Source organism: Octopus bimaculoides, chromosome 1, assembly GCF_001194135.2.
Source record: "Octopus bimaculoides isolate UCB-OBI-ISO-001 chromosome 1, ASM119413v2, whole genome shotgun sequence".
NCBI lineage: Eukaryota > Metazoa > Mollusca > Cephalopoda > Octopoda > Octopodidae > Octopus > Octopus bimaculoides.
Window position 1 is genome coordinate 108,298,658 of NC_068981.1, and position 25,479 is coordinate 108,324,136.

General features: G+C 32.3%; 1 protein-coding gene across 2 annotated transcripts in view; it reads right to left on the reverse strand.

Annotated features, from left to right (window-relative positions):
* Positions 1–5,509: 5,509 nt before the first annotated feature.
* The window catches only part of LOC106881156 (Wilms tumor protein 1-interacting protein homolog), a 100,961-nt gene continuing 80,991 nt past the window's right edge, over positions 5,510–25,479 (reverse strand). The window contains exons 5-9 of one of the 2 annotated variants that reach the window (XM_052969154.1): positions 24,696–24,826; positions 22,989–23,040; positions 19,030–19,098; positions 17,319–17,339; positions 13,195–13,334 (exon numbers count right to left, since the gene is read on the reverse strand). In XM_052969154.1, the coding sequence (XP_052825114.1) occupies positions 17,322–17,339; positions 19,030–19,098; positions 22,989–23,040; positions 24,696–24,826 (270 nt within the window). In that variant the 3' untranslated portion in view covers positions 13,195–13,334; positions 17,319–17,321. Of the gene's footprint in view, positions 13,335–17,318; positions 17,340–19,029; positions 19,099–22,988; positions 23,041–24,695; positions 24,827–25,479 lie in introns of both variants that reach the window. The other variant, XM_052969151.1, reaches the window with a different exon arrangement.

Sequence of the window (25,479 nt, forward strand, 5' to 3'; positions counted from 1 at the left end):
GCTTATAACTCTCTCCACATCTTTCATCACTTGGTCTAGCAATTTGATACCTCTATAATTACTTCTATCTAAGGCATCTGTCTTGTCCTTGTAGCAGCTGACTATAATGCTGCTGCAACAGTCACTAGAGATTACATCTTCCTGATTAACTATACAGATGACTATACTGTATCCAATTCAACCCGATATCTTGAGCATCTCGGTAGTGACTCCTGATGGGCCAGAGGCCTTCCTTGTCTTCATATCTTTAATTGCCTATCTATCATGCTGCTGTCAACTAGGATAGCTGGTCCCTCTGTTGGGTTCATTCTCTACATTTAATAGTCTCATAGTAGTTCTTGCATGTGTTCCTTTTCAGGATCACTAAGAGCAAGCATACCATTATCTGTCCGTACACACTTCTCTCTTGATTCTCTCTAACAGACTATCTGGCATCCAGAACACTGCAAGTCTCTGATCTTCATGCTGTAAGACTTAGGCAAATCTCTTCCTTTCTACTTCTGCCCTTGCTAGATATACCTGACATCTAGTTTCTCTTTAGGCTATGGTTCTCTACAATCCCCACTCTTCCAGGCCCTTCTCTTCTCTTTTAAAGCCCTGTCTACCTCACTGTTCCACCACTATGTCACCTTTGCTTCAACCACAAATTTGTTTTGTTTCCCCTTAGTTGATTGTCCCATAAGAACTTCCAGTTGTCCTCTGCCATATGTCTCTATCTCTACCTCTTCATCAAAGGCTTCATTAACCCCTTGCAGATGGGAAGTGGTACTGACCACATTGAAACACTGTGTGTGAGCAGTGCCATGTCTTGCTCTGTGTGGCACTGTGTTTTCAAATATACCACCCTGAACAGCCTAATACTTGTATACAGCACAGACTGTCAGTACTAAATCCGTCTGCAAGGGGTTAAGGATATCTCTATATCTGTGTCCATTTAAGCTTCCAGAGCCTCCTTTCCCATATTGGTTCGTGTCTCAGCATCCTTCAAGCTTTAGTCCAAAGTCATTAACCTCTAACCTATGATGAGTTGTACATTCTTCACCTGGGAAAGACTTTGCATTGAGAATATGCCTGTCTCTGTTTCTGGTGAGGATGTAGTCCATCTGGCTCGTGTGCCCACCAGATTGATGGGTGATCAGATGGCTGGTAGGTTTCCTGAAGTTGGTGTTGCATACCATTAAGTCATTTGCATCCCAAAATTCCAGCAGTCTTGTTCCCTCCTCGATTCTGGATCCAAACCCATAACCTCCATACATGCCATGAAAACCAACACATTCTTTTCCAATATGACCATTGAAGTCTCACCTGCTGAAGGGATTTATAGAAATGGTCCTTCTGAATATCTGCAAGTCTGACATGTGGTGTGTATGCAGGAATAAATGACATTGTTACATTAAACAGGACTAATATTAGCATAATAATCCTATCACACAACCTGACTACCTCAATCACCTTATCCACCCATTTCTCTGCCAAAAGAATACCTACACCACCTAACCCATCATTGCTTTCCACCCAGAACTTGTATCTATGTATCTTGCCCATGAGCCATCTTGCTGAGTCTTCTTTCCATCATACCTCTTGCACACACCTCCACTCAAGCATTTCAAGCATTTCAACAATCTCACCAGACCTACCTTTCATTATGCCGACATTGATTGTGGCAGCTCCATGCTTGTGAACCTGAGATGCTTTGGAGGCAAGTTGTTGGGGATGTTTTCAGCACTCGGAAAGATTTTAATGGTCTCTTGCCTAAAGGCAATGGGTCCTTAAGCTTGGTGTAAGCAGTTACAGGTACAGGTTGTAGCATGGATTACAATTACAATTTCCTTCAGTCTTGTAAAGCCTTCATGGATACTCAACAATGGGAAGGAAGGGAGCATATAAATTAGAATTTTTCATTATTATTATTAAGGTTACAATTATTTTTCAGCAATACCACACACACATAATGATAATATATATGTACTTCTAAATCATCACCAGTGTCACATTGTAGACATATATACACAAACATACACTAATATACATAAGTGTGTACACATATTATGCAGTGTCCCTGTAAAAATGTAACCTTTGGATAAAGCACAGAAATTGCAGTAGTTGAAAGTATTGAAGCTCCTCTAGTTTATCCATTTGTTATATTTTACAGCAAAACATATTGAATATGATTTCTGGACACGTACACATGTATATATATTTCTTGCAATGAGATTAAGGAAAGCATTCATAAACTTAGTTAAAACAATAATAGCACTTTAAACATCCTATACATCACTTTAATCTTTGAAAATAGCACAATTTACCCTTAAAGAAACTTCAGGAACAAAATACATTACATCGAAATCAATTGCAATCATTCCATCCATCATTCTTAGGAAACTTTGTCAAAACATTTTTTTTGCAACCGTCAAACAATTCTTTAGATATAACCTCATTCAATAAATCACCTAGTATTTATTATGACACTTAGTGGTTTTAATGACAAAATTCAATATACAGCAAGTAGTTGGAGCTAGTAAATCCATATAGAGATCAAATGCAGAACCCAGAGCAATATGGTTACAAAGCCAGCATCTTAAACAACCCTAACCATGTGGCCATGCTGTTGCTATTTTAGTTATTGTATTTGTAAAACTGTTAGAGGTTTGGGCAAGATGCTTTACAGTGTCTGCCTCTGCTCTTTGCATTCTGACAGTTTGTAATGACATGGGTGTCAGGCTGTATCAAGTCCAAGTCAACAGCCTTTTTCCTTGGATAAGCATGAATGGCAAGTAGAACACAAACTTGCATGTATGGGCAGCTGTTGTCTTCCTCAAAATATCATGCTCAGGTCTGCATACACATGTGCAGATGCATGAACAACATTATTCAATGGAGATCCTACATAAATACATATACAATATAGTGGTTCGGAATTTCAGGTTAAGAACTAAAGCTGTTGACTATAGACTTCGCACATGCTACGAGTAAATATCAAATTCTGTTAAAGAGGTGAACATATTTAATAATGTTCTACATGGCTGAGATCATATGGGATAAACCTTCCAGTGACATTGGTACCTACTTTTCAGCATTGAAATGACTATGAAAATATATGTAAAAGTTTGGTGGACAGATTGATAAGATACAAAAAGCATACTCATTATCATGCATTTCTGACCAATTACCATGGTTATCCATTGTACAAACTTATTTTTAAAGTAATTTTATAAATACTCTTAGACCAGTTAGACTGATGTAGCTAATATTAGACTTAAGCTCTTACATCTATAAGTTGATGACTGCAGAAAGGGAATTCATCAAGAGGGTTACTGTTCTGGGAATGAAACATGAGAGATGAAATAGATGAGTTGGATATATAATTGTGAAAAGTAGACAGCATTTAAGTAGCTGTAGAAGGGGTAGAGTTAGGAAACAGTGTGTCTGGATGAGTAGTTGAATTGTGTTGGTGTACGACTCATCTTCAATCAATCAGATAGATTTTTTTTTGGATATGTTCAGAAAAGTTCAAGTATCTGCAGCACTAGCCAAGTTGTAGAACAGTATTTTGTTGTAGAGTCTTTCGTGGGATTTATAAAAATTCAGCCACTGTTCAGAACTGAAGACCCTTCTGGACCCAATGAGGAAGGCTAGTCTTCAGAGATTTTGATATGTTATGAATGTAAGATTGTCAGAAAAGATCATCAGTGATTGCAAGGCCTAACATTTATAATGACTTTGAGGGTTCTAGTTGCTTGTTGCCCATAGGTGATTAATTACAAAACAAAGAATTAAATATATTAATGCAGAGAGATGAAAGTATCTGACTGTAATGTTCGGTGTTCTCTCTCAAAGCACAAACATTATCCAATATTTTGCTATTTTATTTCTTCTGAATTAAGCCAACTGCTGAAATGCAGAGTTATAGATTGGAGTTTTTAAACTTGGTAAAATAACAGCCAAATCTCCTACAAATCACACCTAACCATTCTAAAAATGGGACACATCGGATAATGTAATCTTAGATATACTATGTCTGAAAAAAGTTAGAATGCCTTTTGATCATGGGTTTACTAAATATGGGCTCATCTGTTTCTAGATAACAACTGATATAGTATTGACTCATTAGCAAAAATTTGTAGATTTAAATGTGATTTGAATATGAAATGAAACAGCTGTGTGAATGTTATGACTTTAGGTTGACCAGAAAACCTTATTGTTTGTCATTAGCAAGTAACTAATAAGGAAAATAGATATTGCAACAGCCAAAAGGACTTGAAAAATTGCTTAACTTCTAATATTTGAAGGTATTCAAAAAATTAAATATCTGTTTTGTTTTTCAGCAAATGTAGAAGCATTTTAAACTCATATAATAAAGCAGACATATTAGATTTTAACAAAAAAAGTGAATTGCAGATATCATGCTAAGCTAGTGTATAGGTAGTGACTATGGAAATAATTGAACGATTAGTAATAAAACCCGGTCAAAATTCCATTTAAAGAGGAAAAGAAATCTGAAGAAATGCAAAATAAACAATTACAGAAAATGTAATTAGGAATTTTCCTGTTCTAGAACCCAAGGGAGAGTACTCAACCATTACTTCTCAAACTAAAATACTTCACCTTCACTATCAGCATAGGTAGAAAAAAATAAGCAAAACATTAAAGTGTTGAATTAAGTAAACTATTTAGATTCCTGTCTAAGTGAATTGACCTTTCATTCGTTAGTTTCAATAAAATAGATATCCATTATATATACGAGTATGTAAATACAATATTTGCTTATATCTATAAATTATATTCTTTTGATGCAGCCTTGGATGTTTTGTATAGCAGTAGCATTGTCCTGGATATGAGAGAAGTATTACAATGTGGATTTTTCTTGTGCTTTTATAGAAGTCAACAGTTATTTTAGGCTGAACTAGTTTCTGAATCAGAAAGGCCAATCTTTAGAATGCAGTTTTTGCCATATAATAATCCTTTCTACTATAGGCACAAGGCCTGAAATTTTAGTGGAAGGTGGGAGTAGTTGATTAAATCAACTCCAATGCTAGTACTTATTTTATCAACCTCAAAATAATAAAAGACAAAGTCAACCGTAGCAGAATCATTCTGTCCAGTGTGCTAATGACTCTGCCAGCTTGCCACCTTTTTTTCTAGGTCAAGTGGGATCACCAGACCAAGACTAGGGAGAGTATGTACAATAATTATGTATCTACTTTTGAAGGAAACAAAACTGTCAAGTTGCCATTGGAGAATGTTTTGAGAATCTCTAAAACTCAAATTTCCAAGGAGAGGATATGACTGGCATTTCAGGTCATGATTTTGATCATTAATGAAATTGTCAGTTCTCATGTACCTACCACTAGTAAGAGAGAAAAATGTATCAAAGGAATACTAATTAAATACCATTGAATATGCCAACACATTCCAAATGATTAAAGTATGCAGTAATTTTAAACATTTGAATTTTGTACCATCACCACCACCACCACTACTAAATGAAATAATGTAAAAGTGAAAAATGTATGTTTTAGAAAAAATAAATTTGCAAGTTTATTTTCTTTGTTTTAAAATGTGTACATTTGAAAGATTTGCATTACAGCATCAAAAAGAGGGGGAAAAAACTACAATTTTCTCACAGGAAGAAAAATAAAAAACAGTTTCAGTGTTTACTGCTTATATATAACCAAACACCATTGAAAGCATACATACAATAAAGTGTTGAAATTTTTGTGAAATACAATTTATATAACAAAGAATAGCTTTTTAACTGGCAATAACCACAATAAGATAGTTCTCACAGGCTTTTTTTTTTTAAATAACTTCTAATTAAAGAAAGAAAAAACTTAAGGACTTAAGTTTTTTTTCTTCACAAACTTTTGAAAGCTTTCAAGAAACTGGAGATTAACTAGTAAAATTATTGATTCTATAACAATTAGGCAAACACTGCAGAATAATTGTAAACACCTTGTATACTAAGTCTGCAATATTTGTTTGATTCCTAGTGGAGTTTTTTCATTCCTTAATCTCTTATTCCTGTGATTTCTGACTAATATCAGGCTTGCAGAGAGGAATTCTATCTACCATGCTTACATGTCATCAATACACAACATGAAGATTTCAGTGGCAATTAATGACCTAAGAAAAGTTAATTTCAATAACGTGTTACATGTGGTATACTCAAATCTGGATAAATGTCAAATGATTTGATATTGTATTTAGAAAATTATTGTTTAAATAAACTCCCTTACCGCCAACAAGTCTGATAACATTAATTTACTTTGACAAGGCACAGGATCAATTTTAATAGATAGAAACTGAGTTGCTTCCTGTATTTATTTTTATTGACACTATAGAAATGAAATATTAAGTCACCCAGCCTTATTTTGAGCTCCAGTGAGCTACAAATCAAATGTTAAAAAAAGAATTTAGACAGACGGAAATCATTTGTTACCAAATCCATTATTAGAATCCATGCAAGCAGAGAAGAATAAATTCTATGAAAACTTGAAACCAACTTTTGAGTGAAAGAATTTCACTGGTAATATCTTTTTATTTTAATGTGGAATGTGTGGCAAGAGAGTTTAGTTATGAGCTGTCTCATTGAAAACAAAGCATTTTCTGTATGACTTTCTACTATAGTTATTTTAATGAAGATAACGCAATAAGATTTAAGATTGGTTGGCTTTTACAGAAGGCACAAAGGCCATTTATAAGAAATAAGAAGTTGCGAGGTCCTGTCTCTTCTAAGAGTATCAGTAATATAAGTTGAAGCAAAATCGTTTCAACCAAATATCAGTATTGTCACAGTCTCACCTTGCTAGGAACTTATCATTGGCGCTATGGGTAAAAAATAAAGCCATATTAAAAGTAATATGTATATGTGTAAAATTTAATGGATATGATCGAGATAATCATGCACCAAACTAAGTGCTTTACAATATTAAATTTCTTTTCGATTCCAAATTTAAAAACCTTCAACTTTAGTAATCACTCCAAAGTCAAAATAAGAACCAGTAGTAAATTACAATAAACTCAACAGACTATAAACTCGGCTAAACCCCCAAATTCACCTTTGTGCCTAGCTAAAGAAATGACATATATAAGAAGAGAAAGCTTTGAAACAAAATTATTTACAATTACCAAAGATGTGTTTATAGCTTTGATATTAAGGTTATAAATACAGGCATGCAATTTTTCAATTAATAAAGATAACATCTAGTGGGTGAAAGTCATAAACCAGATGCAGGCAGTAGACAGCAAAACTGCCTTTATAAATTGAACAAATTAGAGACTATGTTTAAAGCTGTAAAAAATACATCTTTGATAATCAAAACTTAAATCAATGGTGTGAATAATTTTGTTCCAAGCTATATTCAACACAATATGTTTTAAATGTATTATAATACACTTGTGTACTTAAAATTTGTGCCTCTTAGAAAAAAATGTGAAACAAATAGTAATGCACAAATAAATCATGTGTAAAACATAATACTGAAACAGGACTTATATATATTACGGTGTAATGTATCATTTTAAAATAAAAGACAGTGTAATACATGTCACCTTAAAAAGATTGGTTAACCTCATAAGAAGGAATAAATATGGTACCAAGAAGACAAGATGTCAAACTCATAAAATAGGTCCAAACTGAGCTCTTATGACATGTTAATTAATATACTCTTACATTTTTGGTTCAAAACAAAAATTATATTGCTCCAGGACATACTTAAGCCAGCAGACCTGTTTGTACTATGTTTCTCAAAGTACTTTGAAACAAATATATAACCAGCACTGCAAAGTTATGGCTGATTTATAATTCATTCTAATAAAAGATTTTGTAAATAATTTTTTAAGAAATAAGCAGCCAGAACTGAAATTTAACTAAAAGTAATTTACAACATATATCTTTAAATGCAAAAAAGATTATTCAACTAATAATATGCAAAATGAAAACTTGTGACAGAAAAAGAGAATGTGAAAATATTAAATATCATTCAAGAATTTAAGGTGAAAAATTTAGTAATACATATATAAACAGATATAAAATTATATATACTTCTTTAGAGTACTTGAAAATTTCTTCCTTCAGAGAAAAAAAGATAAAAATATTGATACATAAACTGAAATATTTTTTTATTTGAAATTTCATAACATAACATGACTGTGAGAACATTTATTAAATTATAATTACCATGGGAGAATTATATTAAAAAAAAAAAAAAAGGAGAGCTTTAACTTATATTATCTCTCTCAACACATTTTGTCTTTCAACAATCTAAATTTTTTCAAATAGTAGGGTTGTCACAAACTTGTGGGAAAAATTTGTATTAAGACATTTTTTTGATTCCCTTTAATTGCTTACTAAATGTAATTTGATTGAAAAAAATTAATTAATACATGTAAGGATGCTCTTAAAAATCTAAGCTGCAAGTGTCAAACAACTTTATTTATGATGAATAACTTATAGGAAACTCATTTCTTTAAAGTACTAAACAGATATTGAAATGAAATCCAATTGTATAGATTGGCAAGATTTGTTTATTAATTTTGTGAACTATTACATTAAAAAAGACTATGCCAAAATAAACGAAATGCAAAGAATTTTCTCACTGGCAAAAAAAAAGAAAAAAAAAAAGGGTTGGATAAAATAAAGTATTTTTTTAAAAAACAATATAACAATAAAAAGACTATAAATCTTGAAGGTTTCTTGAAAATGAGTAATATTAAGTTGTCCCTTTCATTCTCTAATAATCTCCAGGTCCATCATACCATGCCTACATACTTATGGTTTTTCTTCAAAGAGAAAAATCTGTCATCAGATGTGTGAACCATACCAGGAGGGAAAAGTATTATCTAGATAATTGTAATTATTTTTCATAATGTTTAGATTGTTAATTATAGAGAACTTTAAAAAGGGTTTCAAGGAACAAAATTAAAATGTGCTGTTGTATAAAATGTTAGGAAAGAATAGAGGTAAGTGTGGCCAGCTTCCATCAAAGATGAAATTCAATATGTTGGAGGAATAAATTACATGCTCTTTCAACTTTTCACTGGATACTCACAATATTAAGGATATAATACTTGGAGGATTATTGGAAAAAGATTCCTTTGACATTTTAAATGATTGATATTAAATATATCAATAAAATATCAATTGTTTTCAATAATGATATTTAGATGACCTCAACAAAATAACATATATTTACTGATATATAAGATATTATAGACAATAAAGAATTATTTATGTTTGGGGTCTTATGTAAATAATGACGTGAATACAATTCTTTTCCAGGAAAATATGTATTGTTTGACTAATACCATGATGGCACATTACAAGTCACTGCTTCTGAAAGTTAGAGAGTTGGTTAGATGAATTTCAAGAAATTTGGAATAAGCAAATTATTTGAATGGAAAATACTGAGTAGTAAATAATTTTATATAGTTTAACATGATTGTCATGGCAGGGATGAAGACGAAATAAAATTAGAAACTAACTTATTGAACTTGCTAAATATATGAAGAAATAAAGAGTAACCAATGAAGTTTTATAGCCAGAGTTTTGTCTAAATTCTCAATTTAGGCAATTTATAAAGTCTAGGGGAAAAAATGCACTTGATTGTCAGCTTCTATTTTAAACGCAAAACTTTAATTTTATAAATGTTATTTAGGTGATGACAATACTTATCATATAATTCTAGAGTAAATTTCATAGCTTTAATGATTTTGTTTTGGTAAATCATGATTGATGGATAACAGTTTCGAAGAGAAAGGAGAATAGAAAAACTCCTGTTAATGTATAACTGGCGACTAGGACTACAAATCTGAATTTGAGAGGCTATTATAACTTGATCACTTAGGTCTGGAGAACTGAACAAATGGTATCAATGTAACACAGTGTCAGTCGGTCAAGAGGTCTGGTAAACTGAGCTCGTGTTACTAATGTAGCCTGGTCAGTATGTCAGAGCTGAGCTAGAGATGTAGGTGTAGTCATCATTTAACGTCCGCCTTCATGCTAAATGATGATGATGACTACACCTACATCTCTAGCTCAGCTCTCCAGACATACTGACCAAGCTACATTAATAATACTAGCTCAGTTTACCAGACTTCTTGACCAACTGACACTGTGTTACATTGATACCATTTGTTCAGTTCCCCAGTAGTCTGTTTGTTTAATCAGTGTTCAAACAAGTTAAAGACAGTATAAGCTGGTATCAGAAAGAAAGCTGATTCACATGTTTCTTTGCTAGATTCACTTCTATAATCTCCATTATAACACCCTCAGCTCCTTTGAACTATTAAAACAAAAACATCTTCCAATGAAGTTCATTTGATTCATGTAGGTCTTACAGTTTCACATTCAGGTCTCACAATGTTTTTTTCCCCCCAGACATCAACCTACATAAATTTAAGCTGAATATCAACAGCATTAATCTCGTTGCTTGCTCTTTCTCTACCTGATTAATAACTGAGTAAAGAATTATCACAAAACCCCAACAAATATTCAGTTTATGTTATTTACATCACCAGTTACTGATTTTGATTGATAACCTTAATCAGTGAAGTACTATTTGATTAAGATGAAGCTAGGCAGTATTTATTTCAGCATTTCACGACGAAAAATAATGGGTATAGTTGTTTGGTCAGTGAATTTCTGTTACAAGCATGTGGTTCAGATTTGATCCTACTGTGAGAAACCTTGGACAAATGTCTTATATCATAACCTCATGCTGATCATTATCTAGTATGGAAGCCCATTTTATACATATGTATGTGCATATATCATTCATTTACATATATTGGTGAAAAGTATAACGATCAAGAAATCTGATAAACCAGCGCCTTCAATATCTTGTGGCATTTTTTTGCATCTGAGTTGCTCAAATGCTCCCATGCAGTGAAATAAGTGATTGTTTCATCAGAGACCTCTACTCAAACAATGTTATTTAATAAAATCCAATAAAAAAATCAATATTAGAACTGAATAAATAATCAATCTGAACTTAACAAAAAACCTAGACCATAAAAAATAGAACTCAAAACATTTAGTAACGTAATAGAAATATTAAATTATGTTATTTTGATTATCATATAAATTAGATAATTCAATACAACCAGTTAAGTGGAGGGCTTTAGGAGGTAAAAAAATTTAAATAAGTGTAAATAATTTGAAGTATTGTCCAAAAGTTGTTAGCAAGTGCATGATAATGGAAGGATAATATAAAATAAAAAGAAACAATATGTAAATGGAATTATTTCTATGTAATAAAAACATTTAATATATTAGATACAAAATATAATTATAAATAATCATTTTATACAATTGTGAAGTGAGACATTTCATACTAATTAGGAATCAAAATTCTGAATGCATATCTACATATCATTCAAGATTTGATAATTGATGATATATAGTGATCTTGTCTAACAAGTTACTAAAAGTAACAACCATTATCAATGGAAAAAAAAAATGTCCCTCTCTTTCTTACATTTATTACAAAACTATATAATCACACCTTACTATTTTTTAACGTCCTTAATTACTCTTTGAACTGAAGAAATGTTACTAAAATATGAAGGTAGTATAAATTTACATATAAAGGTTTACTTCATTCTATTTAAATCTTTAAACTCAGTAACTGATAATCTTTTCATTGATTTCTAGTTTTCTTTTAATGTACAGTCATATGAGATAACAATTTCGATTATTAGGCATCAAAAGTATTGCCATATCATAACAACATATTTTATGCAAACTTCTTAGGTCTTTGGAAATTGTGTGAAACATTATATAAACTATATGTTTTATATACAGATTTTTCCAGTGAATTGTTATAGTTTAAGCAGAGGTGTCAACAACAGAAATAAGCTCTAACCTGAAACACTATATCTGGAAGAAAACATTCAAATAAATTTAAATAAACATGGAATTTGGTAACCATATATATATATATAATCAGATCACTGTTTTATCTTAAACTTCAAAGGCTTTTACTAGTAGCCAAAGAACAACTGTATTGCTATACTGCTTCTTATAATCCAAGTCAATCAATATTGGAATTTAATTCAGTTAAATTGGATAACAAATTTTAAAAATAAAAAAGATGACCTTGAAAAAATATTTTAACATCTAATATTTTAATTCCAATTCTTGTGAATAGTAAAACCAAATTTTCATTTATTTATTTACATTACTTTTAATAAATCTCTTCAAATATTTAAGAGATTTAATTATTTCAGAATGTTCATATCATTAGTTACAACTAAATTCATACATTTAAGAACCAGGTGGCAAAACTCTAAATATTTACAGCTTTAAAAAGGAATTGAAAAATCCAACTGGAAAAAAAAAAACTTATATTAAACAAAAAATTTTTATTAAATAAAAAATTATGCATGGTTGGTAAAATATCAAAAATGTAAGTTACTATGTAAAATGTTATGAGCACTATAGCATTGCTGAAGACTATGTCTCTGGATTTACTTGTGCTATATTTCTTTAAGTATTCTATAAAATTGCAGTTTATAAGATAAAATCATACTTATTAGGAGACGAGAGATTCCAATCTTCTCAACCAAACAGTTATGTAAAGTTCTTTTTCAAAACTCAAGATTTCAAGGTGAGGAACAATAATAATATATTCAATAGAAATTATTCATAAGCAGTAATAAATACTAGATAATAAAAAAGAATAAATTTCTATGATATTCCAACAAATTAAAATTGGTTATATTAAAGAAACTCAAGACATATCAAGCTTTATATGTTCTCCTGTCAAACTTGAATATGCTTTCCAACATCATTATTTGTTTTAGTCAAAGAACCACAATAAGAAGTTTACAAAACATCATTTTGTATATATTATATACCATCAGTATCAAAGTTCTGTGATTTGGTATTTCATGGAAGATTTTACAGGAGACGAAGGTGCTTTTTGATCATATGGTCTTTGTGATGATTGATAGTTGTTCGATAGTAAATACTGTTCTTGGCCAGAACTAAAATTGTGAGTATTAGTGTTAGCACCATTTGCATCTCCTACAGTACTATTGCTGCAATATGAGCCACGATAACCAGCTGGCGTATTCATACGTGGAGCTGTAAGAACACTGATTGTGGCAGGAGCAAAATCTCCAACAGTTCCACCAAGAGAGCCACCTGGAGAATCCACTTTAGAGTTTTCACTATTTATAGTTTTAATAAGCTGAGTAACAGGATCAATGCAAAACTGCTCATCGGGATAGCGGGCATTGAGGCGTTTTATGTGACAATCTCGGCAGAGCAATGTATTCTGGTATGGATAGCATCGCTTATCAGGTTCATCTGTAAGTTGCATGCCACAATCCTATAAGAATGAAAGAAAACAGAAATAAGTTAATTTATGTATAAATTAACTTTCAGACAACTTTGAAAATATTCTTTGTTTTAATTTAAAGCAGAGCAGTATAGCTGAATGAATTATCTTTAGTATTTTAACAGTGTATGGTGAAGAAAAGTTTAAGCTGACACTGAAGGGATTTGACTTTAAAACTTGCAGGATAATACATATTATAATGTGTTTGTTTAGTTTTACGTTGTCTGAAAATTATCATTTCTTGTGAAACATTATGATGAAAAATTACTGATAACTCCCATAAGTAATTTCTTGAAGAATACACAAATTAGCAGTATTTAAAATAACATTTTTTTTTTCATGTACACAAAACAAAAAAATGTGAAATGGATACTACTTAGTTAATAGTAGTATATTATGTATTATTTTTCACAACTAATCATTCATTAAATTTCGCCTCTTTTATAATCTACTAAAGCCAATGTTGGAGACATGCAGCAATAACCTGGATGAAGTTATGCCATGCCAAATATAGGCATCAAATTCAATGAAATGTTGACTATATGTAAGATACACAAGCACAAAGAAGAATAGTCAATGGAATTATTTAAATGATTCTGTTAACATAATATATAAATACATATGAGATGCCTGGAATATCTAATCATCTCACTTTCAATGATTTTCAATTGGTATCACTCCTCAATGAAGAATGCTACTAAAGTTCCTTAAAACAAGGAGAAAAAGTCCAAGGGGAGATAGGAATCTTAAGAAAGGAATGAAAAGTAAGTTACTAATTAAAAGAAATAAATAACAGCAGGGCTACTTGTTGAGAGAAAACCAGTTTAATTGAGAAGTATTAAAAAAGTAGGAGGATATCCTTCTTAACATCCAAAATACATAACTTCAACTAGTAAGATGTGGGAGCATAAAAGATTGCTTTTTTGGCTTTCTGGCTGGTCATAGATATGCCTCCTGAAAGAGTCATAGATATGCCCTTTTTCTGATCAACATAATCTTTACAAAATCTTTCACACCTAATTTTGTCTATTTTTCAGTCAGTGAGTCACCATTAAGTAATACTGTAAATTATTTGACTTTTCATAGCAAAGGTTACTTTACAATAAGTGTTCAACCCTATTAACATTTAAATGAGACTAGTGGGAGCTACATGCCCTCATCTCAACCTTAATAGTTGAATTAATTTTGGATCTGTTCAATTTGGCTCAGATTTTTTACTCAATTTTTTTTTTAACTAAGCAGTTTGAAACTTCATACACTGGTGGAATGTCTCATATAGAACACAGTTTACTTTGAACATTTTTCACAAAATTTGGTATTAAAGTTGTTGTATTTGGGTAATTTCAACTAATCAACGACGTGTATTCAGTTGAAGAAAGCTACTGCTGTTTGCAATAGTAAGTGAAGCGGAACAACTTCCGGGTATCTCTACTAAATGTCACCACTCTGTTCTATTTTATTTTTTATTTACTGCTTGTGTTGCAAATTATACACCTTTTTTTTTTTTTTTTTTTTGGTTCTCGCGTTGGAGTAACCAGTAAATATCGAAGAATCAACACCAAGAAGGAGTAAATATTATTTACATATATTTATTCCTTTGCCCGACATCAGTGCTTTGTCCACACTTAAAGCACACCAGTGTTTCAAAGACCTATAGAGCTACAAGTCCGCAGCTAGCTTTTTTGTTGTTGACATGTATGTAGTTTCAAAATGCCTTATTTTACAACTATGAAGTCTATTGTTATTGTCATGATTTTATATTACTATAATCAACAACAAACACATTTTGTCAATATAAAAGTCTTTATTAGATTAAAAATAACATTATCAAAACATGAAGGTGAAACAAAACAAATAGCGGCTTATACACTGGAAAATACAGTAATCGCTGGTTGCTAGTTGATAGTGTAGAAGGGAGGGAAAGAGTAAGGAATGCATGATGCTGACTAGAAAGGAAGAAAAGATAAAGGTGGCATCGTCTCATCATACAAATAGATCAGAGTGGTAACATTTAGTAGAGATGGCTGGGAAATTGTTTCTCTTCAATTACTATCGCAAATAGCAGTAGTTTTCTTCAACTGAACACATGTTGTTGATCGGTTGAAATTACCCAAATGCAACAAACATGAAATAACTTCTAAAATACCAAATTTCGTCAAAAATGTTCAAAGTAAACCATGTTCTGCATGAGACATTCCACCAGTATACGAAGTTTCAAACTGTTTAGTTTTTAAAAAATTAAGAAAAAAATCTGTGCGCCAAACTGAACAGATTCATTACTGAATCCCAGCTTTCTTATTGAAAATGAGCTATATAAATTCATCAGCATTATCCCTTTTTGTTTTTAAAGATCACAAAACATGTAAAATAGTATTTTATTTCATTTATATATATATATATATATATATATATATATATATATATATATATATATATACACACACACATAATATTTAAGTTGATAGTTCTTTTTTTTTTGTTCAGATATATATGGCGTTATCTGATCTAGTCAGGGGTCCGCAGCAGTGAAGTTAAAACACCTCTTAAAAGGCAAGAAACCAAATCCAACATGCAGGAAAAATACAATCAGACGCATGCAGAAAAGAGTTTCAAGCCAAATTTCACAATCTTTACATAAATAACTGTATACCAGTACTTGCTAATATTTTTCCTGGTTGTTTTTGTTCTTTCACACTAATGTTGGTAAAGATAAGGTATTTCTCCTTTGTGATAAGATATGAGTTCCACAAAATTTATCCGTATTTTGGACATCTTTATTTTTAAGTATCAGACTATATTACACAGATTGGACAATGAGAATGATTTACATATGTTAAAGAAACTAAACTGTTTAATTTTTAACAAAAATACGAAATGTAGATTACAAGGGAAACAACTTCACAAGTAATTTTGTTGATAATTATTGATAGGTATGAAGTTAACTCCCTTGAACCACACTGCTTCCAACTGAGTCTCCTGATATTCTGTGGAACTATTAAATTAAAATAATGAAACTACCTAACTTAGTGAATACTTTCAATACAGCACTATGTACAAATGAGAACTAATTCCAACAACTAATTGAATGTAAAATAAAACTTCCGTTTTTAGTTTTTCAAAAGACATTCATTTAAATATAAAGAGAACACATGGTCCAACAAGAAATGAAGAATTAGTGATATGAAAAGGAAATAATTTAAGTTACTTAATTCTAATAAAAAATTCTCTAAACAAATACAGATTTGATCAGCAATCTTTCTTCAAAAAGTTAGATTTAAGAGGCTGGAAATAAGAAGGCAGTAAAAGAATATTCTCAAAAGAAACATGTATTACATATCTAAATTAATATAGTGTTTTCTTTTATTTCTTAAATAAGGAAGAAACCTGAATATTTCAATAGATGAAGAAAGGAATTATGGTATACATGCCTTTCACAAAGTTATTGACAAAAGATGAGAATCTCAACCAGGAACAAAAACACAGCCAGAGATATATGGTGAGCTAGGCAAAACTTTAAATATTGGCTGAATATAATCACACACACACACACCATAGCTAACTTGATTTTAAAGGAATTAATGAAATAACCAAATGAGGAATAATTTTTTTAAAGGAGGAAAAACATAAATGAAAAAAACAATTGTTAGAATGAAAGCCAAATTTTACTAAAGTTTGAATATCAATTCCTGAAAGCCTTTGTTATACAACTAAAGACAAATAGCAGCACAAGGCTAACAGCATTTCTCATAGTGATGTCAATCACCTCAAACAAAAAGTAGTAAGTTTATTAATCAGGTAATAACCATGCCAATAATGTTTGAATTGCAATTAGTTTAGCAACAAGGAAACTGTAGCTATACACTAGTATGAGGTAAAGAAGAAAAAAAGAAAGATTCATGAAATGTCTAAATAAAACAGAATTCAACAATAATACATGCTGTATGTTATAGAGTAACTCAACAGGTGATAGTTTACTGTTTAATTCTGTCTTGAAAGCTGTAAATATGGATAGAAACACCTTTTGTTAATGTATTTCATAGTTTATACATCATGATACTAGTAATAAATTGACTAGCTTAGTAACTGTTGATAGAATGTAAATAATTATATTTATTTATAGCATAATTAGCATTGATTTACCCTGAGTGAAAATAATTTCCAAATTTATTTTATATTTAAAACAAATAAAACATTTGAACTAGTTAACTGACACAAGATTGTTTTAAAAAGACAAAAAGGTAAAAAAATTACATGGTAAAAAAATAATTATCCTTTCAAAACACAAAGATGCATGGGATTAGATTTTTGCTCTGGCTTTTGTAGTTATATGTATGAGATACATCCCTTTCAGGGCATGTCTCTAAAGTTGACAAACAAAACTAGACACAAACTGGGCAAAATCTTACATGTAAAATTCACAAATCAGAGCTGATTACTCAAGAGAAGCAAAGGTAAGGAAAAAAAGTATTGCCCTATGCACACTTCTGAGGCAAGGTTTGAAACAGTGGATATAACTGTAGACATCAAGCTGGGAAGAATATATTTCCAGTATGAAACGGATTTAGAATGACCTAGGGAACTAAAAGTTGCAGAGAAAGCGCAACAATTGTATAAAGGACACAAATCTGAAGCTATATGGAGTATGTCTGTCTATCATGGATAAATGCTTCACAGAACATACTCAACCAATTCATTGCAGGCTCAATCGATACTGCAAGAAAGATCACCACCAACACCTTTTGTCACTCAAATGCAGTAAACCAGTGATTGGATAACTGGAACCCTATTTATAAACAAATTTCAAAATAAGGATGAACTAATTTTTTAAAACTTCTTTATTAACAATAAAGTTTGCCTGAATTAAATATGGGCTTTTGATTTATCTCATTATTCACAGTAAATTCAAATATATACATGACAGTATAAAAGTTGCCAACATTGAAAGATTAACAAAATCCTTATCACTGAAAGCCTCTAACAAAAATATTAAAATGATGAACTAGACGAATATTTCTGAGTGGTAGCCTCTTATTTGAAACAAGCAAGTTATATGTGACACAGGTTTTGCTCAGGGTATTTATCTTTCAGTAAGGCACTATGGTATAGCAAATGCTATCTATGACAACAGATTTCCTCAACAGCTTTAAATGCAGATATAATTCTAAAGACAAGAACATTGGTGGACAATTCTGGTAAAAATTCAATCAATTAAAAGCTTAATAGATTAAATACAGCTTTTTGGACAGAATATGAAAATGTACACTGCTGTAGAGTGAGTTCTGCAGCTAATGTAAATGTCATATCAAAATTCAATGATAACAATATATATTGTTTCAACTGGTGCACTTAGTTGTATCCTCAAAAGTTTGCATAGTCACTTTGAGAAGTTGGAGTTCATTTTAAAAACATTGAATCAGATGAAGGTGATCAACTTCATTGAATTCAATTAAAATAAAATATGAAAAACGTTTTGACAGAAATTGTTACACAATAAAATGCACTTCTTTACTGGAAATGAATTCTCACTGCATTGAATGAACATCTCATAGTAGAAATATGCATCTGCACACACACACACACACACACACAAAAAAAACCTGTGTAAATCATACTGAGAGAGATGCAAGTAACTAATATGAAAGAGAAGAAACTTTTATTAACAGAAACAAATTGTCCATTAACTCACCTCACAATGGTAGCAGTCAACATGGAAATCCCTATCCATTGACACAACACGAACTGTTTCTTCAGTGCCCTGAAGGTAAAATTAGACAATTTTTTTACATGTGCATGTTAAACTATATTCATTGAAATTTATTCAATAGAAATGTATAATGAAAATTATTTAACAAAACTCATAGTAATTCATTTTACTTTAAAATATAGAATAAGTATTCCTTTTCCTCAATAGCAATAAAAATATGTTGAAACTAACAGCTAAATCAGATAGGAGTGAGTAAATTGCAGCCCACAGGGCATTCTGAATGGCATGCCTTAACAAAAAATTATCTTTGAATTTTTTTTTAGTTGTGAGGCCCACCTGATGATGAGTGAAGTGGCAAAATTTACAAAATGGTTGCTAATGTATGAGCTAAATATTTCATCACAATTATTTTAGAAGATAAATGCAAAATTCATTCACAATCAAGACATACGTAACATAAACATGGAAAAAATTTCAATTAGCATTATTGAAACTTTTTCATGTATATACTACTAATGACTATTTTAGACAAGTAAGCCTGATCATGATGCTTGCTAATGGAGGTGTTTTCACTGGATATATATTTATTAGTTAAAACACATTACTTTCTTTAGAAAAATAATATTAATTTCAACAGACACCAAACCAACCTCCCTACCTTTTCCTTTCTGGTATCTATGTATATCTTTTCTTCAGCTGTCACTACACCCATAACATTGTCTAAGGAAGTGAGTTGAAACGCACTACAGCAGCATTTGGACATGTTTGAATGATAATTTATATGTTCAAAATATACCCAGATGGATAACATGTTTCTGAACTTTGGATAATTTGAAAGAAATAAAAATAAATAAATAGAAGGGGACACACTAATTTAGCAGTCCTTGAATTTAGTAAGTTATTCTAGTTTTTGTCAATTTGCATTTAATATCATTTTGTTTGGCAGCCACTGAAAATTTTTGTATTTCATTCTAGAGTTATGTCCATGACTAAATTCTTCTATCATTCATTTTCGTGGCTACACACACACACATATATATATGCATATATACACAGACATGACATAAGTAAATAGACACTCTTATAATCATTAAAATTTCTTTAAATCTAAAATTATGCATTCAAATTATTTATTAGTTGTTATAATGTGAATATTTAATATTGAATTTTTCAATGCAAGGACTCTATTAGGCATGATACTGATCAGATGATGAATATTCTCTTGCAGAATTTCTTGTCAAGTTTCATGCAGTAATCGCAAAAGATCTGGCTTTGAAGATGCTTTCTTGTTCTTTTTATGAAGTGTCCTGTCATTTATATAATAGGGGTCATATCTGATGACTGGCTTAGCCATGGAAGCTTTTTAAAGCCATTCTCAAACAAATCTTGTGTTATTTTAGCTGTGTGACAAGGAACCCCATATTCCATAAATAAAGAGTTTTCTTTAATCATTTCACCACCGGAGAGGAATGGAAAGAGTCTTTTCTGCAATATGGACACATATCTATCTGAGTTTATGTTGGTTGCAATTTTTCCACATCAAATTCTTGATCACAGAGTCTCCAGACCCACAATCAACCAGTGTCAGAAAATACAGCAAATCTGGAATCATCAGAGAATATGACAGTGTCCCAAAATGCTAGTGGCCTCTCCACCATCTCACTGGCCCAATCTTTTTCTCTACTTGATGTTGGCTGGTCGAAGAAGTGGCTCCCTTCTTGCCACTCTGCCATAGTAACCAAGTTTGTGGAGATACCTGACAGCTGTTCTGGGACTGGCATCAACTTGTTTGGCTATGACAGAAACCTAGCAACAAGGATTATCCTCCACACTTCTCTTACCAAAGAGAAGTGTCCTAGTTGATCTGGGCAAGGTGATGTGGACTCCTTCCCTTTGGTGCATTGCACAATCACTTTATTAACTGTAGAAAGCAGGATCCCAAGGTTTTCTGCGATTTTACACCGACTATGTCCACCTTCAGAATGCCCCATTATACAGCCTCTTTGAAATTCAGACAATTCCAAGGGTTCTATTAAAAAGTTATGTTAAAAACAGCTGTAATGAGCTGACAATCCATCGTATGTTATTGTTCATTTGATATCCATATATATATATATATATGGCCCTGCTCGACCTGTAGAAAAGGCATAGGTAGAAACTCCATAAGATGTACCCAATGTAAGCTATGGACACATAAGAGGGGCAGCAATATCAAAGGAAAGTTAACTGGGAAGATAGTTTTTGTATGTGGCAAATGCTCAGGCGCTATAAACACAGAAAATGTGCAGAGAACAGCTTCTGTCACATTCCAGGGAGAAAAACTAGAAGTAGTTGAGAGCTTCTGTTACCTAGGAGACCAAGTCAGTAGCAGGGGTGGATGTGCTGAAAGTGTAGCTGCCAGAATAATAATAGCCTGGGTAAAGTTCACAGAGCTCCTACATCTGCTGGTGACAAAGGGCCTCTCGCTAAGAGTAAAAGGTAGAGTGTATGATGCATGTGTGCGAACAGCCATGCTACATGGCAGCAAAACATGGGCCATGACTGCTAAGGACATGTGTAAGCGTGCAAGGAATGAAGCCAGTATGCTCCGCTGGATGTGTGATGTCAGTGTGCATACACGACAGAGTGTAAGTGACCGGAGAGAAAAATTGGAATTAAGAAGCATCAGATGTGTTGTGCAAGAGAGACAACTGCGCTGGTATAGTCATGTGTTGTGTATGGATGAGGACAGCTGTTTGAAAAGGTGTCACACCCTAGCAGTTGAGGGAATCTGTGGAAGAAGTAGACCCAGGAAGACATATGATGAGGTGGTGAAGCACAACCTTTGAACGTTGGGCCTCACTGAGGCAATGAGAAGTGACTGAAACCTTTGGAGATATGCTGTGTTTGAGAAGACCTGGCAAGCCAAGTGAGACCATAGCCCATGGCCTATGCCAGTGGGTGTAACCAGCCCATTTATGAATACCCCACCATTCATTAGACAATAAACCTTGCTTGTGAAGACCTATTGAGGCAAGTAAAATCAAAATCAAAATGGAAATTGCTGAGGTGGCTGACGACAGTACCACCTGATAGGCACTTGTGCCAGTGGAATGTTAAAAGCACATCCGAACGTAGGGTGTAACTGGCCCACTTATGAATACACCTCATTCATTGGACAATGAACTTTGCTTGAGAAAACCTATTGAGGCAAGTGTAAACCAATCAAAATCGCTGATGTGACCAATGACAGTACTGCCTGATTGGTACTCGTGCCAGTGGAACATTAAAAGAAGCATATCTGAGCATAATCGTTGCCAGAGCCACGGATTGGCTCCTGTGCCGGTGACATGTGAAAAGCACCATTCGAGCATGATCGCTGCCAGCTTTGCTGGTGGCACATGAAAAACAATATTTGAGCATCATCGTTGCCAGTGCCACTGGACTGGCTCCCATGCAAGTAACATGTAAAAACACTGTTTGAGCATGGTCGTTGTCAGTGCCACTGGACTGGCTCCTGTACAGGTAACACATAAAAACACCGTTTGAGCGTGGTCGTTGCCAGAACCGTGTGAGTGGCCCTCGTGCATATAAAAAGCACCCACTACACTCTTGGAGTAGTTGGCGTTAGGAAGGGCATCCAGCTGTAGAAACTTTGCCAGACCAGATTGAGCCTGGTACAGCCTCTGGCTCACCAGTCCTCAGTCAAACTGCACAACCCATGCCAGCATGGACAGGGGACGTTAAACGATGATGATGATATATATATATATATATATATAATTTGGATGACATTGTTGAGGTCAGTTCAGCCTCACATTTAACTGACTTAGTGTTACATACCTAATTTAATGGGCACATTGCAGCATTTTTACAGGCAATGGTCAATCCCAGCCTAGAAAAATAGATTCAAAAGCTATTCAGCAAAGATTTCAGTAAAATTATATATCATAAATACATACCTCAACAGGTGTGATTGCTTGACCACAGGCTGCACACTTTGGAGCATAAATCCTGTAAATAAATATACATAGTTTATGCAATGGAAACAGAAGAAAAAAAATGGACTAAAATTTTGTACTAACATCTGGATATTTTTTAATTAGTTTAGGTTCATCATCAGTTGCTTTGATATGGCAATGACTATGCAATTCATAAATTAAGTGAAGAAACAAGATGGCGGCTTAGTGTGAGAGTGTCAAACTTAGAGCATGTCAATGTTGAATGTGAGAAGAAAATACTGATTTGACTGCATTATTAAACTTAACTTCACAGTTTCAATCCAATAACAGGCAATATGTATGTTACAGCATTGGAAAACTTACTTTAATCTATTTCTACAAGTTAAACTTGAAAAAATAGAAACTGACCCATCATAAGCCAAGTTTTTAAAGGAAATTCAATCATAAAACTTATGTTCTGAAATGATATGCACATTTCCTTGCAAAATACAATGGATACTCAGCTAAAGCTTGTTATCACAATTTGGACTAAAGTAAAATATCTGAATTCATCCAAGTAATAAGCACAGTATGATACCATTAATCCTCGAGTATAATCCACATTTTTCCCCCCAAATTTAAAGGTCAAAATCCCTAGTGCATACTATATATGAAGTTAAAAATGAAAAATATTTTCTAAGCAATATCCAAGTCTCTATTTGCTGTCCGGCAATGTTTATTCAGATGCATTTTGTGATGTCGGGAGCGAAAATACCTTAAGCTAAGCCTGAAAGCAATGAAGTCATAAAAGAATCATCCATAACTTGCAATAAGCAACATTTATTAAAATAAAAGTGTTGTATATCGTCTTCACTGGATTGTACTCAGGATGACGTTGTATGGAAAGATGAAATAAATGAAAGTGAATCTTCTGATGTTGACTATGAATTTGACGATAACAGAGATTTACACTACAATAATGCTGACATGTTTACGGAGGAACAAATGGAACAGTTATTTGATGCTGAAAGTGAAGTTGAAGTTGAAGGATTTGAATAAATGTTTTTGCTTTTGCTTTTGTAACTGATAGTGATAAATAAAGGCAATTTTTAGGGGGCTGTATCTCTGAAAAATTTAAACCTTGTGTATAATACACACCCCTTCTCTAACTTGAGTCAAGGAGGCCTATATAACGTCCTTGGTTTGTAAACATATATACGGTAACGTCCTTTATTATTATTGTATATATATAACATAATGCAAATGTGTAGCTTTTTTGTGCACTTTGTTTTCAAAAAATAAAGAAATAACAGTAATAACGTCATCATCATCATCGTCGTTTAACGTCCGCTTTCCATGCTAGCATGGGTTGGACGATTTGACTGAGGACTGGTGAAACCGGATGGCAACAAGTAAATTGCCTTTACATATTTATCAGTTAGAAAATTTTGCTTAGAAAATATTTTTCATTTTTAACTTCATATATAGTACACAGTAGAAATTTTTACCTTTAAATTTTGGGAAAAAAGTGTGGATTATACTCGAGGATTTACGGTATATATAAATCAAAGCAAAATATTTACTGAAGATACAGAATAAAAGTCTGAAGACTGAAATATAACCAAACTATTTAAAAATTTAATCTGTATAAAATAAATATGGCAAATAAGGAATATTAGATCATTCAAGAAGAGATACATACATACATACATATATATATAAATATACCTGTGATAATCAGCAACACAATATATTTTGTTTTCAACATCAATTGTAAAAGGTACACCATCTAAACATTCATTACACTGACAACAGCGGAAACAACCAGGATGGTAAGCTTTACCCATTGCTTGTAAGATCTGAAAACAGAATATGTACATTTATATGAAAAATAATAAAAATACATTTTTTTTAAACAATATTCTATTTGTTTTCATATGTCTATAGACGTTATTTTGCTCTGTCTACAATTGTTTCTTCATTTTTGGTTAGACCTACTTTAAGACACTACCCTGTCACATTATACTACTCACTTTCACTTTAAAGTAAATACTTTGAATAAAATTCAAGCCTAGAAATATTACCATTATTTCATTTTTAAGTCCCAAACTGAAAAGTAAATATAGTTCTTTTCACTTTTAACTCCAGTCCTTTAAAATTTCTTTATTGGAGCAAAAAAGAATATTTGTAAAGTAGTTTGGCCAAATTATATACATGGAGCTGCCTTGAGAGATCATCAGACATTGGAAAACGTAGGATTTATAACAAATTTGAGGGTTTTAATGGTGCATTGTTCATAGCGTGCGAGGTTAAGGTACAGGACCGTTGATCTAATAGTTATGCTCTAATGGCAATAGGAAAACACTGAGATTGAACAGTATCCTTTGTTTCAGTCATTAGACTGCGGCCATGCTGGGGATTCACCTGGAAGAATTTTTATTTGAATGAATCACCCCCAATACATTTTTTTAAAAAGTCTGGTACTTATTCTATCAGTTCCCTTTTGCTGAAC